At 33.4% G+C, this 18,370-nt stretch overlaps 2 protein-coding genes across 7 annotated transcripts; one reads left to right on the top strand and one right to left on the bottom strand.

Annotated features, from left to right (window-relative positions):
- Window positions 1-904: 904 nt before the first annotated feature.
- On the bottom strand, window positions 905-6,821 carry LOC128164572 (uncharacterized). 5 transcript variants are annotated; one of them, XM_052828492.1, is made up of 4 exons: window positions 6,629-6,820; window positions 5,298-5,377; window positions 4,176-4,347; window positions 1,960-2,099 (listed from the first exon to the last, which is right to left on the bottom strand). In XM_052828492.1, the coding sequence occupies exons 1-4, from the start codon at window positions 6,725-6,727 to the stop codon at window positions 2,094-2,096; spliced, it is 357 nt and encodes a 118-aa protein (XP_052684452.1). In that variant the 5' UTR covers window positions 6,728-6,820; the 3' UTR covers window positions 1,960-2,093. The 5 variants fall into 5 exon arrangements, with proteins under 5 accessions (XP_052684449.1, XP_052684452.1, XP_052684450.1 ...); XM_052828490.1 differs by lacking the exon at window positions 1,960-2,099 and adding an exon at window positions 2,829-2,977; XM_052828491.1 differs by lacking the exon at window positions 1,960-2,099 and adding an exon at window positions 3,242-3,381.
- A 200-nt stretch (window positions 6,822-7,021) lies between these two features.
- LOC128164571 (ras GTPase-activating protein-binding protein 2-like) lies at window positions 7,022-17,523 on the top strand. Of its 2 annotated transcripts, none has more exons than XM_052828487.1 (12): window positions 7,022-7,047; window positions 11,544-11,657; window positions 12,241-12,322; window positions 12,420-12,521; window positions 12,680-12,842; window positions 13,056-13,152; window positions 13,823-13,998; window positions 14,208-14,373; window positions 14,592-14,785; window positions 14,895-14,953; window positions 15,044-15,103; window positions 15,353-17,523. In XM_052828487.1, exons 2-12 carry the CDS (start codon window positions 11,563-11,565, stop codon window positions 15,569-15,571), a joined length of 1,413 nt encoding a protein of 470 aa, XP_052684447.1. In that variant the 5' UTR covers window positions 7,022-7,047; window positions 11,544-11,562; the 3' UTR covers window positions 15,572-17,523. The 2 variants fall into 2 exon arrangements, with proteins under 2 accessions (XP_052684447.1, XP_052684446.1); XM_052828486.1 differs by lacking the exon at window positions 7,022-7,047 and adding an exon at window positions 7,054-7,204.
- Window positions 17,524-18,370: the final 847 nt, after the last annotated feature.

The following is an 18,370-nucleotide window of genomic DNA, read 5'->3' as shown; positions in this document are numbered from 1 at the left end:
ATTTGGGTAGTTGTATCAAACAGCAATGTGACGTAGCCCTGTCTATTTCACTGCTGGCCACTCAGCCATGGCTCTTTGAAATCAACAAGATTTGTCTGGCTTTTGAACTAAGTCTATGCAATCGGTGCGTATTTCGCTTGAAACCGCGTCATTTTTAACTTGTTTTGACGCAAGAAATAGATAGCTACGTCCATCCGAAAGTCCAAGGTCTTGTTAAAATGGTTCTACTTAAGATATTAAAAGTGATTGATTACAAGCTGATAACATTCATTTTTAGAAGTAATTGATTATATAAAGATTAGTTTTCCTTCTTTTAATCATGATTACTTTCGATTACCGTACACTATCATTTTATGCACTGCAGTTGTCTACAGTATTTTCAATTTAGAAAACAGAACATGAAAAAAAAAGTTAATTTTGTCTATGTACTAACATAATAAATTTATTAATAATATTATTAAACTAAAACTGTACCAGCTGCCCTTGAAGCAGACTCTTGAATAGGGAAAATACAAATATTCATTTACTACCAATCTAATTAAAATTAGATCTTTAATCCGCTCCTATTAGGAGCGGATCAAAGATCTAATTTTAATTAGATTGATTTACTACATGATGCTTATATATAGTAACCACAATATCAAATCAACTTTTTTTCATGTTTTCTAAATTAAAAATACTTCAAAGTAAGGCAACTGCACAACTCCATCAAAATTCACTTCAATTTTATGCACTATAAAACAAATTCTCTCAATTTACATTGTAACTATATATGCAATGTAAAGTGAGAAAATTTGTTTTACAGTATGGTACATATATTTTAAGATTTTTATCTCAGATCATAATGAGCACCTTTTTGAATCAATATATCATCGAACACCAGCTCTGACAAAAAAGATCAACAAATGAATTATGTTTATTGATAAAATAAAAAGCCATGTGTACTTTATGGTCAGCAGATAAATATTGTGAGCAAATTTGCATTCAAATATATTACAAACTGTTAGCCAATATTCATTCATTGCATGATTCATACTAATTTAAGGCTATTTTTTATTCAATCTCTTTCTATTTCTATTGATAACATCAATTGATCATAAAAAGCATCAACAAACATCATCTGCTCATGATTGGGTATATAAATAACAATGAATATTTATAAGTGCAAAAAAGTGCAAACAACAAAGACACAGTGTATATATATATATTGCAATAATAATACTGATCAAAGTCACATCTGGAAAAAAAAATCCTGCCACCATATAGTTCATCCCAAAGATAAAAATTCTCAACAATAAAAAATAACATCTGACTGAACAGGTGTTTGAAAAGATAACTGATATCACCTCACAATAGTATTCACCATACTTGAGAAAATCACACAATATCCTGATAATGGATTACAATAGTTAACACTGATATCTTCAACAACATGCTGAATTTTATCACTGGTCCATGTAATTACATAAAAAATCTTAACTGTATTAGTTATATCCAAACAAGCGATGAGTAAAAAATAAAACTTAAATAGATTAAACAAATAATGAGGACATGCAATAAATTTTATCTCTCTATTTCTTAAAGGAGACCTTTCTTATAGCAAGCAGATCATCATATCTAGAAGGGCGTCCTTCACCAGCTAATAATGGTGTACCGCGTCCTATAGAATTTAATTCTCGTTGAAGACTTTGCCATGAGCTTGGAAGAATAGGGCCATTACGACTGTGGTCGTATTGTCTGCGGCACCTCTCTGTTCCAATCCAGTTGTAAATGCATCTACATTAATGGGGAGATGACATCAATTATTTGAACATTAATATATCATACAGTTACTTCCAACATCACTAACATGTAAATGTAGTTTTTTGACAACACAAGGTAAAATGCAGTTTCCATTTTCGGACTAGGTGTTATGGTAAGATAAGAGGAATGCCTCTTATTTATTTATTTTTTAAACTTTAAAGTGTGGTTTTCTAGGAGGAAGTTGGGTAATTGGTTTTTCGGGTTGATATTCCTGAGGATGAAGTAAAGGAAACACTTTGTCCTCTGGAGTATTGTCCGCTTTCCTATGATAGATTCTGTGATCTGGCAAGTTAATTCTGAAAATGGAAAACAAGCTAGTGTTGGGAAGGTTTCTAAGAATTAAGCCTTACCACTATAAGCTGGTGAAGAGCCCCATTTCAGATGGCAAGTAAGTATTATCCATTGTTAGGTTTAAATCAAAACCTACAAATTAGTCAATCAACCTCATTGTGCAATTTTTACAAAGTATCAATTTTTAAATACAATAGTAAAATTATCTTGTCACTGTAAAAATGCACAAAGTCTCGAGTGAATGGTTTCTTATGTTATTTATTATTACATCATAGCATTTTATAAAACTATTAAAAATAAAATGAAATAGTTTCCAGAGTATTAGTTACACTGTTTACATAATACTGATATGACTAGGTCAAGCTTGCATAAGTAAAACACACACTTCTATAAATATACAAAACAATAAAAAAAACAATGCATTGAAAATACTGGTATGGTATATCTATAGCTTTGAGCAACACTTCTAATAGTTGTTAAAGTTTGTTAGCAAACATTATTAACAAAATCTAAAAAAAAAGAAGAAAAAAAAGACATATCTAGGTATCTCTGGGAGAAATGGCAAAACTGACTAACTTGATTGACAGAAACAATTTCAGAAACATTGAGACAAAACATAACATTTAGCACCCAAGAACCACATTATTTGAAAAACAAACAGAAAAACCAAAACATTTTTATAAATAACCTCTTATCAATCATATTAAATCTCAAAAGACATGTTTAATCAAAGTCATATGGGTGAAGTATCTTAAAAACCATGTTGCGCTTTATATTTCTAATTGATTCTGGTGGTGGTTTTTTAACAGGCATTTGTTTCTTAGGCAATGGTTTATTCTTCCTTGCTTGAGAATTTTCTCCTAGAACATCTTCAATCTGATTCCTGCAAAAAGTTCAGGAAACCAAGACTTACTGAACACTCACAGGTGTCATCATTAAATAACTGCAAAAAGTATTAATCTTTTGTTTTTAAAATGTGAAACAAAAACACCACAGCATCAAGTACATGATTTGAGCAAAAGAACAGTTTTGTTTTTCAGTCATTCAGGTGTTGCTTCAATGACTTGCATGTGGAAGATCCCATTGACTTGCTGGCCTACATTGTATTTGTCTATTTTGAGATTCATCCTACGATTGTTGCGATTTTCATCATTCGTGTAATCAGAATTATCTTTTCCAGAATAAATGCATGCATAGGCCTGGTCAACATGAGGAAAGAGATTATCACGATTTCTATAACGATTTTGAAAACCTTCACCGTTGACTCGAAACTTGCACAGTTCACTCCTGCAATTAATGCAAAGTAGATGTCAATTTCAAAGTTAATATTTACCGCGTCCCATTTCCAAAAAAACCAACACACAAAACCACACACAACCAGTCAAAAAATCAGAAATTAATTTATAATTCATTTCAAATTAATGCAAAAAAGATTCTCAATTTCTTCATATTTTTCCAATTATAAAAAAGCATCAAAGTTTTCGTGATCAATTTAAGGAATTTGGATTATAAAGAAATTTATTTATATGCTATATTTTTACTTTTTAATGAAAAACATCTATCAGATGTATCAAAGATGAAGTGTTTTTAACTGTTTGTTCATATCCTCTTTACACCAAATAAATTCACAGCAAATAACCTAAAACTGTAACTGTTTTACTACCAATATACATATAGTCTCCATCAACCCAAAATATTGAAATACTACATTGTAAGTAAATCAAAGATTGGAAATATTACTTGTTAAAGAAACTACAAACTATATAGAAGGGACGGTTATATATACAGAATGTTCACTTAATTGTACATGAAGTACTATATATGAAAGGAAATAAAACAAGATGAAATTTAAAGACTACATTGTTAAACCAGCAAGTCATGATTAGGATATTTGGGTGGGTGTCACTGTGTTCAAAACATGCAAATATAGATAGAGATGTGTAATGTGTTTATAATTGAGGGTTTTTCAAAAATGAAACACAAGCATCTGTTTTGATTACTGAGTATATTCATTAATAACTCAAAGTTGGAATGTAAAGGAGCATACAAAAGCATGTTATTATGTTGAAAATTCAACATACATCTTTGTAAACAACTGCTCCTGGGTACATAATTCTATAAATCGGATCAACATGCAAAGGGGGATCACCCTCCTCCTTAAGAATTCTATAATTAAAGTTAGGGTCATGTACGACCTCCTGCAAAACCACACCCATCTCTCTATTGGGTTGTTGTGGCCGAGATCCTCTGCATCTAAAAGGGCAGAAAGGCTGTGTTAAGACCTCTCAAATATAGGAAACATGCATTTTTACTCATGCTGTCACTAAAACTGTGTATGAACATAAAAGTTTAAATTAAAAACCAAGATTAAATTTTTTCCCCTAAAAATGACACTGAATTACATGTACAACAATCATGCATACTGTATATTTAGTGTGATCAATACATGAATTTATTTCTTGGTAACTGTCAAGAGAAAAAAAACATTATCAACTGAAGTATGAAAAAAACCTTTTTTAATATGCAATTGTTTAAATATTTATGATATCTGGTGAGACATTTAGAAAAATTTGTTTCTGTTAAATTGTACTCCTTGATCTGAGCAGGTGTCTAGACTCTATAAAACATAAAAGCTGGTGTTTTAATTTTACATTGTGTCATATTATATAGTATGTAAAACCTTGCATTGGTCTCCTACTATGAGAGCATAATTCTAATAGACACAGGCTCTACTGTGATAGCAAAAATAATAATCCATTAAATATGAAGTAATATATTCAACCAAAAGAGAAGTCAAGTCAATAATCATGATCCATCTAATCTAAAAATGTTAGGATAGACTCATCTAGCATTAAAAAGAATAATCGTAAAGTATTGTTTTATGGCTTTGAATATATTAATTATTATATATAAATATTTATAAAATATAAAAAATGGTTTTAATTCAACAGGAAAAAATTGTTAACACAGCTAATTAAAATTATGCTTCTGAGATACAGTATACTGTATTATTTGTAAAGAATTGTATGTTTTTAAATACCAGGTAATATAAATTTCAAAAGGGATTTCATTATTTCTGGTATTCTATTTTTTTGCTTCAAGGGAATTAACACCTGAAAGCTTAAATAAAATCTGGACTGTTGTTTGGTTTTTTTTTACTGATTTCACATTCAATTACATATACATGTATAACTAATTTTTACCTGTTTGTGTCATAATCACCAGGACCGCTGAACAAAATTGGGTTTTTAGCATTTGCTTGTTCCACATTTGGTCCAGTATCCTAGTAAAAGAATAAATAGATGTGTAAAATAACATGTCAATCTTTAAGATGCAGAGAGGATATTATTAAACTTAATTGCATGTTTTTCATTCACCTCTTACCTAAAACATTTGATATGTAAAGAGGTGACATTATTCAATGTAACTGTTTAACAAGTTGAATCACAGGTTGCAGTGTACAAAAGAAGCGTATAAATTGGCCGATTTGATACAAGCCTACTCTTTCGCAGTATTTGATATTATATCACAGCTATCAGGCCAAATACTTGTACACATTCTATGACGTTGAACTCTTGAATTAATAGGACTGCAAGACTAAATCCCTGCAATGGTTGAAAAAGTTCTCCTCTTAATTTAAGGTTCTTTTTTTCTTAAAAACCATACTGTCTTGTCCATAGATCTATAACACCATGTTTTAAACATAAACGTAAAGGTTCCCATTTTCATTTTTTCAGCAAAGCGTTTCATCGATGAATTCAACCATGTTTTAATGCTTAAATTTATTTTGAGGTATTTACTTTATGTAGTTTAAATAAAGAATTCACAACAGATACTGACAGTAAATAATACAAAAATAGCATTTCAATCAATCAATGACATGCTTACTTTTGTCTAACATACACAAACCTTGCAATTCATACAGCGCAAACTTGCTCCAATTTTGACTGATCAGTGATTAACCTTATTTTGTAACTAATTAGTATAATACTATAGAATACTAGAAGTATAATTAATATAGGTTGTAAATCGTCTAATGAAGTTCACTTCGACCTGACCCAAATTTTTCCTTGGAAAATAGTATATCAATAACTTTTCAATTTCACTCTTCATTTCCTTAATTATTTTCATTTCAATTTTAATGTACTCCCAAAAAAAGTGGGGGCCAACTCCATGTTAATTCAGTTTTATTATGTAAATTTAAGAAAAATGGTTGGTGCGAGAAAAAGGGGATACAGTCTCTCCCCCCCCCCCTGATGCTACGTGCCTGCATGATGCAGAATTTTTTTCTGTGTTCTATTTATGCATTTGATCACCCTGTAAATTATGATTTTAAAAAATCAAAAGTTTTAGATATAACGAATCTATGCACAGGAGTTTGAATTTTTATCAATAAAGCCAAAAAACTTACTTTACGCATAGCTCATGGGTCAGTCAATAAAGTAAGTTTTTTGGCTTTATTGATAAAAATTCAAACTCCTGTGATCTATGTGACACTTTCCATGAATTTTTAACATGATATAATTTTACAAACCTGGCTTCCACCATTCACCATTTTGTCAAGGGCAGCTCTCTTCCTATCAATAACTCTTTGGCGCCGCAAAGCTTCCATATGGTATGCTGATTCTGCCATTGTCACCTTTTTTAGTTTTTACATACACTTGGTCCAACCTAGAAGTAGCCTTTGCAGCGTTCCGTTTCCAAGAGAAACACGCAAGCGCCAAAATACCGGATGTAGTATTTCAATGATATAAGCATTTTCAAAATAATATCCTTTCAAAGCAAATGAAGTCATATTCTGTGTTTTATATCATAAATGTAATCCATCATTTGTTCTTGAATTCAAAATACGTAAAAATTTGATAACTAGATCTAATAAATGATATAAGCGGTCTCATTTTGGGGTTTCAGGATTGTTCTGGAAAGGAAACCCCGGTACTTGCGCGCTGAAAGGTAAATTGTGACTTCAATGCGCATCTTGTGCATGTGCTAGGCAGAAGAACCAAAATTCTTTTAATCTATATTATAAGAAATTTGACTGTAAATTATATCGATTCTAATGTATTTATAGTCATATTGAACCCCGAGCTTTGATTCGAAGATAATTGAGGTAGGTATACTTTTTTCAAGGAAAAATGGAGGTTACGAATTAACCTCGTGTGCCTTCCTTGTTTCTCCTACATTGTTCGAAACTGTGTATCAACTAACCGGCTAAATTTATACAGAATGCAAAGTTAAGCTAAATATTATTGCTGAACGCTGTTCAGGGCTGATTATATCGAACATTAGATCTACTTTTTCTGTATGAAATAATTGAATCGAACATCGATGGAAACGATCGCAGTTTTGTTTATTCATGTTTACCGGAGATATGACCCTCGTTGTGAATGAAATGTCCATTCTTGCAAATATTAAATAAAGTGATGGAGTTTTTATAACTTTTTAACTGTATCAATATTTTTGTTAAGATTAAAATTTTCATTGATAAATAGTGAAAGTTGATGGATTGGTTTTGGTTTACCCGTATTGTACATAACCAACCCTTGCTCCCACCCATATTTTTTTTTCATGTCAGAACGTAATAAGTGCCCTTACCATTGGTTATTCTAAGTATTTTATTGGTAAGATTAGTATTCACTTTGGGAAAGTAAAATTTACCTGTATGTCTAACCCAAGTTATTGTTTCCTAAACATTTCGCTGTTTTTTTTTTATATAAATGCACATAACTGTGGAAGATTGGTGAACGGAAAAAAGGAAGATATCTTCATTGATGTGTTATCTATTTTCACTTGGAAAAATTCACAGGAACCAAAACAGATTTCTTACCGAGATTGTAATTAAATGGTGACATCTTTTTAGCTCACCTGAGCTGAAAGCTCAAGTGAGCTATTCTGATCACATTTTGTCCGTCGTCCGTCTGTCCGTCTGTCCGTCCGTCCGTCTGTCCGTCTGTCCGTCTGTCCGTCTGTAAACTTTTTACATTTTGAACTTCTTCTCTAAAACTGCTTATCCAATTTCAACCAAATTTGGCACAAAGCATCCTTATGGGAGGGCGAATATAAATTGCAAAAATTAAAGTCCGATCTGTATTCAAAGCGGAGAAAACCTTGAAACCGTAGAAAAAGGGGGGTGCATTTTCAAAAATCTTCTTCTCAAGAACTACCGAGGCAAATTCAACGTAGTTTAGCATAAATTATCCTTATGGGAAGGAAAATATAAATTGCAAAAATTAAGTGGTAATTTTGTTTCAAATCGAAGTTATTACGAAAATAATAATAAAAGAAAGGCGTATTTCAATCGGGCTCGGCATCCGGTAAAATGGGTAGGCAAGACTTGGCCTGGGCAAAACAAAAGATTGGCAGTTATTAATCTGCCAATCTCATTAAAATTTCAGGATATTTGATGGACTAGTATATTTGTATTCGCTGTAGATATTGCTGCAAAATAATGCGTATTTGGAATTGACAATTGCCGATCTGCCCTGGCATTTATTTTGCCACGGCCCGGGTTTGCATACCCATTTTACCAAGACTCGTATTCCATACTTCTAAAACGAGGTTCTTTGTTTAAAGCAGCCATGACATTATACGAAAAAGGGTCGATCTGACTATGATGAATTTGCTTGTTGTGCAACAGTTCGCGTATGAAGGGAAGTTTTGAAACATGAAAAATATATTGGTGCCGATTTTGTGAAGTAAATTGAGGCTAAATATTTCAATGCGTTGACAGTTTTCACACATGACGTTGGTGTTAGCTTGTTCTGATTTTCGTTTCGTTTTCATTATTTATGCTTTGTAACCTGGAAACTATCGTCTGTATTTCGTGATTTTTCTTATCAAATCAATCAGAGACTTCGGTAAATCAAACAGTTACGTTAACTGTTTACCTGCGCATATTAAGCAAAGTCTGATGTAGGGGTACTGAAATACAATTCATTCTATCGGTAATTCGGCATTATCTTTTGCGTAATGGTAGATTAATGCAATAGGTTTTGTTGAGATGCTCGGCATTTTCTCTAGTTTATTCAGTTTAAATAGAGTTTAATATCGCTTACGGAAATATGTAAGTATATCCATGTATATATATATGATTCATTTCGAAAAAATAAATTGTTTTCTTTATTTGTTATACATGTAGTGCATGTTGTTTACAATTTCTATTTACTAACCATATTTGAGTGTTAAGCTTCGAATTATAAGCAAGATACAGAGATTTGCTCACAATTCTATGTTTGTACACAGATCTTAAAAGCTAAAGATTAAAAAAGTATAAAAAATTGTCAATATTTATTACGAAAATTTTCAAAATCTGTTCTTCCAGAAACCCACTTATTGAATTGTAAACTTAACCTTTTTAGCTCACCTGAGGATGGGACCACAATGGGGGGTCGAAGTTTAACATGAATATATAGAGTAACTCTTAAGAAATCTTCTTCTCAGAAACTAATCGGCCAGGAAAGCTGAAACTTGTGTGGAAGCATCTTCAGGTAGTGTAGATTCAAAGATGTGAAAATCATGACCCCTGGGGGTAGGGTGGGGCCACAATGGAGGGTCGAAGTTTAACATATGAATATAAAAAGTAAATCTTTAAAAATCTTCTTCTCAGAAACTAATCGGCCAGGAAAGCTGACACTTGTGTGGATGCATCCTTAGGTAGTGAAGATTCAAATTTGTGAAAATCATGACCCCCGAGGGTAGGGAGGGGCCACAATAGGGGATCGACGTTTTACATAGGAATATATACAGTAAATCTTTAAAAATCTTCTTCTCAGAATATAATCAGACAGGAAAGCTGACACTTGTTTGGATGCATCCTCAGGTAGTGTAAATTTTAAAGTTGTGAAAATCATGACCCCCGGGGGTAGGGTTGGGCCACAATGGGGGATCGAAGTTTAACATAGGAATAAATACAGTAAATCTTTAAAAATCTTCTTCTCAGAAACTAATTCGCCGGCAAAGCTGGAACTTGTGTGGAAGCATCCTCAGGTAGTGTAGATTCAAAGTTGTGAAAATCATGACCCCTGGGGGTAGGTTGGGGCCACAATGGGGGATCGAAGTTTAACATATGATTATATACAGTAAATCTTCTTCTCAGAAACTAATTAGCCAGGAAAGCTAAAACTTGTGTGGAAGCATACTCAGGTAGTGTGGATTCAAATTTGTGAAAATCATGACCCCTGGGGGTAGGTTTGGGCCACTATGGGAGGTCGATGTTTTACATAGGAATAAACAGAGTTATTCTTTAAAAATCTTCTTCTCAGAAACTTATCAGCCAGGAAAGCTGAAACTTGTGTGAAAGCATCCTCAGGTAGTGTAGATTCAAAGTTGTGAAAATAATGATCCCCAGGGGTAGGGTGGGGCCACAATGGGGGGGTCAAAGTTTAACAAAGGAATATATAGGGTAAATCTTTAAAAATCTTCTCAAAAACTAATCAGCCAGATGATTCTTTATAATTGTTAAGACTTTGGCCCCAGGACAATTCTTTGGCCTCACGAGAAGTTTCAGAGTTTGATGTACGTTTATATCCCATATATAAACTATTGTTAGGGATCTTTTTTAGATCTGCAATACTCAACATATGATATGACTATAAAATCATCCTGTTAGAAAAGGGACTAATGATTATAAACATAAGAATATCCAGGGGAAAATGGATTTTATTTATACAGGATTTACATGAATTATTGTACATTGTCCAGATAGTTTATATTATGACTCCATTGAGCTGATTTTATCATACCTCTTGTTCCTCAGGTGAGCGATGTGGCCCATGGGCCTCTTGTTTCCATTCACTGGCATTCTGAAGTCACTTGGAATACATAGCACAATTTTTCAACAGTATAATCCGGGTACTTTAATGTCTGTTGCAATGCAAAATCCCAGTATACTCCTTTATTTTTAGTCATGTATGGAGACCTGATATCTTGGATATTTTTTCTCATACTTTTGAATAAACATTGTTTGAACCCTGAGGTATTAGTAAATATAGAATAATTAAGCAAAATGTGAATCAAGGATATCTTAGGACAGAGCATGATAATAATGATAAAACATTTGCAGATGAGCTTATATTCGCTAGCAAGTGTTAATTATTTAATAAAATGTACAACTTAACAAAAGCAAATGCTCCAAATTTCACAAGTGTGGTAAGAAATATATGTGAGAGTAAAAATTAATACAAAAAGGATTTATCTTAAAATTTCCAATTCTATTATTATTCTATTTCATTTGTGATAATTCTCAGATCTACATAAGCTGCAAGAGATGCCTTGATATTTTTTTTTATCAATGATGTGTATTTGTATTTACTCTGTTATCTCTGTACTGAAAGTTCTGGTAAATATTGTTTCATTGATGATTTAAAAGAGGAAGACATCATCTGGACATCAGAATCAGTGTTTTCCAAAAAGCCACTGCAATGTTTATGCATTTCTTTTTTCTTTTTTAGATTACTTAACAACAAAGTCATGGTCATGGAAACCCCAAGCCCACAGTGTGTTGGCCGAGAGTTTGTTAGGCAATACTACACCTTGCTTAATGAGGTCCCACTGCATTTACACAGGTAAATTAAAGCTTTTCAAGAAATTATTTTAGAGAGCAGCAAGATGTTAATTCGTAAATCCCTGTAAATTAAAATTCCCTTTCATTGTCTCCAGTGATATTTCCATTAATGATAGTAATATTTATCATTAGTGGAAGATGTTTGTGTGCTACTTGGTTAATGTCCACATTCTTGTGCGCAAGTTTGAACAAAAAACCTCATAACACTTAAGATTATTAAACTTTACATCCTAAGCATTGTAATAAATCAAACCCCCAAACTCTTCCCATTTAAGTTATCATTGAACTACTTTTGAGATATTCAACATTACAAATTCAAGTACATACAAATCATTTTTTTCTCTGACTTTACAATTGAAAAGGAAAAATTTAGTTGCAAGGCAATACACATTTTCGCAGAGTTCTTGTTTATCATGAATCCTTACACACAATATCTCAATTAATATGGGTCATGACACCCAAAGGGTATAGAATATGATGTTCTTGATTGTATAAGAAAAGAAATAGCCCAAGAGATAGAAATGTGACAGCTATGAAGGAAGTGAATAGAGAACTGGTAAATGGTTATATAATTCTTTATTCAGATTCTACAGTCACAACTCTAGCTTTGTTCATGGAGGAGTGGAGAAACCTGGAGAGGAGCAGCCACCAGTGGTTGGCCAGGCAGTAAGTAGCTGATGTCACTCATTAAAAGCTGGGATTAGAAATATAAAAAAATTAATGCAGAACTTGTTATGAATCTTGATCATATCTTTTTGAACAGGAGATCCATAAGAAGATTATGTCCCTGAATTTCCGTGACTGTCATGCTAAGATACGCCAAGTTGACAGTCAGGCTACTGTTGGAAATGCTGTTGTTGTTCAGGTGGATATTTTCTGGTCTTGTATAAGCAAATTTTAACATACTGAATTTTAACTTGTACCCTTGTTAAGTGTCTTTTTGGTTGTAGTAAACAATGAAAGTTTGATCATTGACAATAGTCACTTTGAAATTAAATGTGTTTTGTGTTTTTATTTTGACAGGTGACCGGAGAACTGTCAAACAATGGCCAGCCAATGAGGAGGTTTATGCAGACCTTTGTGCTAGCACCTCAATCTCCCAAGAAGTATTACGTACACAATGACATCTTCCGTTACCAGGATGAGGTTTTCCATGATGACAGCGACATTGAGAATCAGGAGGAGGGTTTGTGATTTTCTTTCTCTTCCCTATAATTATATCATCTGCATTAAAACGACGCTAAAGTTGATCAACATAAATTTTAACAAAATATTTTTCAAGGAAGGTCATGAAACTATCAATCAGCTCAATTTCAAAGAAAGACTTGTCTGTTCATCTGTAAATCAATAGGACATGAATTGGTTTAGAAGAAATAAAAACCTTGTGCTTTTCTTATAGATTCTGATGTTGAGAACATGGCAACTAATCCTAATGTTCAGGAGAGCATGCAGGATCCAGGGGTGCAGAATTTCTATGAGCCACCACCATCTCTGAGGTACATGATTAACCATGGTATAGAGAAGGGAAATGCAATCTAATAAAACATTTATCACATAAGACCTTATTTTATTTAAGTCAACCCAAATATTTTCCGAAGCACTGGAAATGATTATAATTGATTTATTTTTACTTGCTTACTATATTCAGTTCTATGTTTACATCTGAATATTAGCTTTGATTAACATGTGTAATCTGTACATCATGTGCCATTGTGCCTATATGTTAGAGAAAGAAAAACACTGTGTATATTTTAAATATGCAAGCATCATCAGAAAGCGATTATGAGGTCTAAAAAATTAAATAATATACCAGACCTTTTCACTCTTACAATTTGCCATATATCTGACAGATATTCATTGAAAATATGTTATTGACTCCCGAAAATCCAGAAAAATGTTTCTCCACATCTTGATATTTAAAGATTACAATTTGATAGTGATAAAATGAATACCAAGGAAATCAAATGGCATATTTATTGAATGGCTCTTAAATACCATTGGCTATTATTTTGTTTTTCTAGGTTATTTTTTTGTTTGAAAGACTTGTTGTTAAAAAAGGAAGTATTATTGATCTACCTATAGGTTGAGCATTTTAAAGATTAGTTTTTTACAGGTTGATATTGAATGTTACAGTCCTATTAAAGTTGCTTTTAATAATAATTTCAGTAATGGAACATCTCACCTGGAGGATCGTGTGGATTCTCCCTCTCAGAAGTCGGCTGAGGAGGACAAAGATGAAGGATTGGAGCCAGAGCCAGCTTATGAGGAGAAGGAGATGATCGATGAAGAGGTGCCAGTCGAGCAAGAACCTGAGGCACAGGAGGAGGAGCCACAGAACGCAGGTAATAGCTCACAGCCAAAAATCTTCTTACAAATGCTTCAAATAGTACTGAAAGTTTGAAATACGGAAATGTTAATGACAAAGAGGGTAAAAACTGTTATGAACAATGTGTTTTGTGTCATTAATGCACTGCATATCACTTATAGATTGTATGTGAACATTATTTAGATTTTATACTTTATTTCTAATAATGGAATTGTTGATCTTCAGGGGAACCTAAACCCTTTTCTTGGGCTGCCTTAGCCAGCAAGAACACTCCTTCTGGTCAGGTCAGTCAACCATCGACGATGCCATCACCGCCTCAGCAAAAATCATCAGGTGGCCCTGGTTTCCGTCAAGATCAGGGAACAGGTCCACAACCACAGAGAACTCAAAGGTTAAAAAATATTGAGCATCAATACACTGTGTATATTAGGATTGATATCTCTGCTTTGTGTTACAATGAAAAACAAACACATACATTACCTGATATTTAATACACATATAATTCAATTCATATCTATCTTTAAACATGCAACAATGGGTTTGATATTTTTTTCATAAAAACAATATGGAAAGATTTTGATATTTATAGTTTCATCATTGACCTTGTAGATCTAGAGAGAGGAGAGAAAGAGATCGCCTGAGTGCCAGCAAGGATGATGGGGAAGTCGATGCACAAAGCAACAGGAGACTGGGGGGAGGTGGGGGAGGAGGGCCCCCCTCTCGCTTCCCTGACAGCCACCAGCTCTTTGTTGGAAATCTACCACAAAATGTTATGGAGTCGGAGCTGAGAGTCTTCTTTGAAAGTAAGAGCATGTTCATACATGTACCTTATTATATTATGTGAAATTTTTCATTACACCAAAAGTGTAATTTAAACTCATGCATTTATGCGATTTGTTTGTCAATTTTCAGAATATGGTAATGTCGTCGAAGTAAGAATAAATGCCAAGAGTGTTCCTGGCAAAGTACCAGTAAGTAGATCAGTGGTTGAATTTACACATCTTTTCATTATGCATTCTTTGTTTTGCTGTTCTCTGAGATCTTTACTTATAATTCAACAGAACTTTGGATTCGTAGTATTCGACAGCCCGACACCAGTTGGAGAAATCTTGAGAATGCGGGTAAGACCTTTTTCTTCGTTGTTTACTAGACCCCCTTCTTTGTGCCCTCATTGATAAACAATCATGTTTAATATAATAAAAGTAGAGATTGGAAACATGCAAATACAAGCATTTCAATATTCTTATAACACATATTATATGTGTTTTGGTGGCATTGGTTTCTTAGTTGGTGTTTTTCCCTTCAGAAAAGTACATGGACAATGTATGCAAAAGATTTCAAAACATGAAAAATTCAACTTACATTTTCAGCCCTTGCTTTTTAATGGAGATCATCGACTGAATGTTGAAGAAAAGAAGCCAAAGGAAGGAAGACCAGCAAGTGGAAGAGGAGGTGGTCCTCCACGTGGGATGATGGGGCGTGGAGCTATGGGTAACACCGGGCGAGGAGGAATGCGTGGTGGAATGGGGGCTCGATCCGAGAGAGGCAGCATGGGGGGTAGGGGTGGGATGGGGGCACCCAGGAGATGAAAACAGTCCTTAGTATTAGTGGTGCTTTAAGAAGGTATGCAATTCTGACTTGAAGAGCATTAAATGCACCATGGTTTCTGTGCAATCTGCAAATGTTGGTTGTGTGAAAGAGCGAAAGTGACTTTAATTTATCACAGCAACTGATAGCAAAATATATGTGGAGCATTATGGGCTGGGGTTCCCATGACCTTAAATTTCTTTGTTGTAAGATCTGTGTTATCATTCCTGTTATAAATTTGGTCACAAATTTATGTGATGGTGATGTATATATGAGTGTATAAAACAGAGTACAAAGGACGGGTCTCAGTTTACCGTGTATTTATTTATACCGCATACAGAATTGCATATTTTCTGTAACATATTCTCTAATTTGGTGAATGTTGCTTTAGGATTCTACATTTACTACATAGGCATAATGATGTCAATTCAAGGAAGAATTTTTATAACCTTGTTTTAACTTACAAAGTAATTTTTCTTTCTTTTGTAGTACTTATGTTTAAAAAATGTTAATACTTCATATTATTATTCCAACATCAAGAGTTTTCTATGCAAAATGATTTTGTCATGATTTGAACATATTTCATTTCTGTTGTCAACATCATTTGCAGGAAAAGCATTTCTGGAATATAACAAAAATATTTTGTTGATAATAAGGTTTGTGTTGAATATGACATAGTGCTCATGTTTACATTTATATAAAGAAATGCGATAGTACATTTGTGTTTTGATATATGTAATGATAATAATGGCTACATTCCTGTCAGTCAGCAGTTGTACTAGTCCCAAAGCAGGTGGTGCAGGTCTTCTTCTCATCCCCTAGTCGCATTCATGTAAAGTTTTCCAAAAAAAATTATGGACTTTTTTTCTTTCAGAAAATTATCAAAAAAAAAAAAAAAAGATGTGTAATGAAAATTTCATATTTAGTTACCATAATTTGAGTAGAATTAGATGCAAAGATGTTTAAAGAAATTGCGTCTTTTCTTTTTCTTCTACCATCTGTTTCATTTTGTTGCTGTAGTATTGAAGCGGGGGATCATGTGTTATTTTTCTGTCCTTTGTGATCCTAATGAATGTTTTTAAAAAAAGAATAGAACAATATTTGAATAATAAACAATGCTATCAGAATGCCATTAGTCTTTCAAGATTTAATCTCGATGTGTTAAATAGTTAGTACATATTCAAATTTTCACCATTTTCAGTTTGGTATTTTTATATATTGAAATTGCAGTGTATTTTGATATCAGGTGATTTCACTGTCTACAATGAATATGGAATGGAAGTTTGAACGAAATACAGACTTTAATCAAGGAGATGATAAAGTCTGTTTTTTCGTACAATGTCCGCAGTGTTCGTGTAACAGTGATTTGTGTTTTTATATATATACTCTTGTGATCTCATCCTAACAACCTGTGGTCCTCAGGTCCATTGTCTCTGACCAAGCTCAGAAGCTGCCATAACGAGGTTATTGGACAGAGACCGTGAACCATAGGACCGATGTCAAGTTACTGCTACAGAGTTCAGTGAAATATTCCTGTTATCACTGTGTAATGGGATCCAGGCTCCATCTGTGTGTGTTTGCAAATCTGCCTTCATGAACTCGAGGAAAATCAGCCATCAGTTTTAGTTTTCTGTCAGCTTTTGTTTTAGCATTGGACATAGCTATTTTTGGGTTTTGACAATTTAATTAAAGACAACAGGTCTTTTGATAATTTTTCATTGATTTATATTATGTAACACAATTTTGACTGTGCCAACATTTTAGAAATCCTTTTCCAAGAAGAAATGTTGTTTAGATTTGTAAGGACATGACAGACTGTTGTTTGGTACCTGTGTAAATATCTAGTTTTTGATTGTACAGTTACATTTCCATCAGTTCTTAACAAGTTCCATGTTAACATCAAGTGTAATGTCTGCCTGCACATGTTTGACAAAATAAAATAAAAAATTCAAAATGGAGTTATTCCTCGTGTCGCAGAGCTTCAGCAACTGATGAAGACAGACGAATAAGTAGGTGTTAATACATGTACTCCTGTTGGGGAAAATTAATGATACAGTTGACAGAGAATCAATCGGATAATTATGTTGGCTTAACTGAAAATATGGGTCTGGCTGTAAAGGGCGTTCTACAGGTCATCTAGCAACTACACCCAGGTGTAGATGCATGAACCTTCATTCAAAGGGTAAGAAAGGTGGAAATAGGCATCGAGATGTTGGCGTCATGTGCAGATGAACACTAAAATATAATCAACCGTTTTCGAATTTCTATTGTATAATTGACCACAAAATGAATTTCAAAACAAAGGAAAAAGAATACCAGTGGATTTCATTCGTGACTTGTAGATCAACGGCGACTATTGGTCGATATAACATTTTTAATTCGAAAATAAAAACGCCAATATGAGGTTTCCCTTGCCACTTTCAGCCATGTTTCATTGGTTTTTCGTATTGGTTGAAAGTAGCGAGTATTATAAAAAAAATGTATACATTAGTTGTCAGGCGTTATCCACTGAGCCAATTTTAACCAATGTTAACAAAGGACAAGTTCAACTGAAGGCCAGGTTCTCTTCCAAGGGAACAACATCAGGACGATTATAAATTTAGGGCGGGATATTTAAAAATCCCCAGAGCCGACCAGCCAGTATTATAAAAACTTGTATACATACCTCCTTACCTACGATAGAAACCATCACTATGGGGAAGGGGGCGTCAAAGTTATTATAGAAATGATTTAGTAAATTTAACAGTTTTTAAAAATCATGGAGCACCTACATATGAAATTATTGACACTTTGGGAAAAGG

Source organism: Crassostrea angulata, chromosome 10, assembly GCF_025612915.1.
Source record: "Crassostrea angulata isolate pt1a10 chromosome 10, ASM2561291v2, whole genome shotgun sequence".
NCBI lineage: Eukaryota > Metazoa > Mollusca > Bivalvia > Ostreida > Ostreidae > Magallana > Magallana angulata.
The sequence above is the reverse complement of the archived record's forward strand: the minus strand, read 5'-3'. Positions and strand labels throughout refer to the sequence as shown.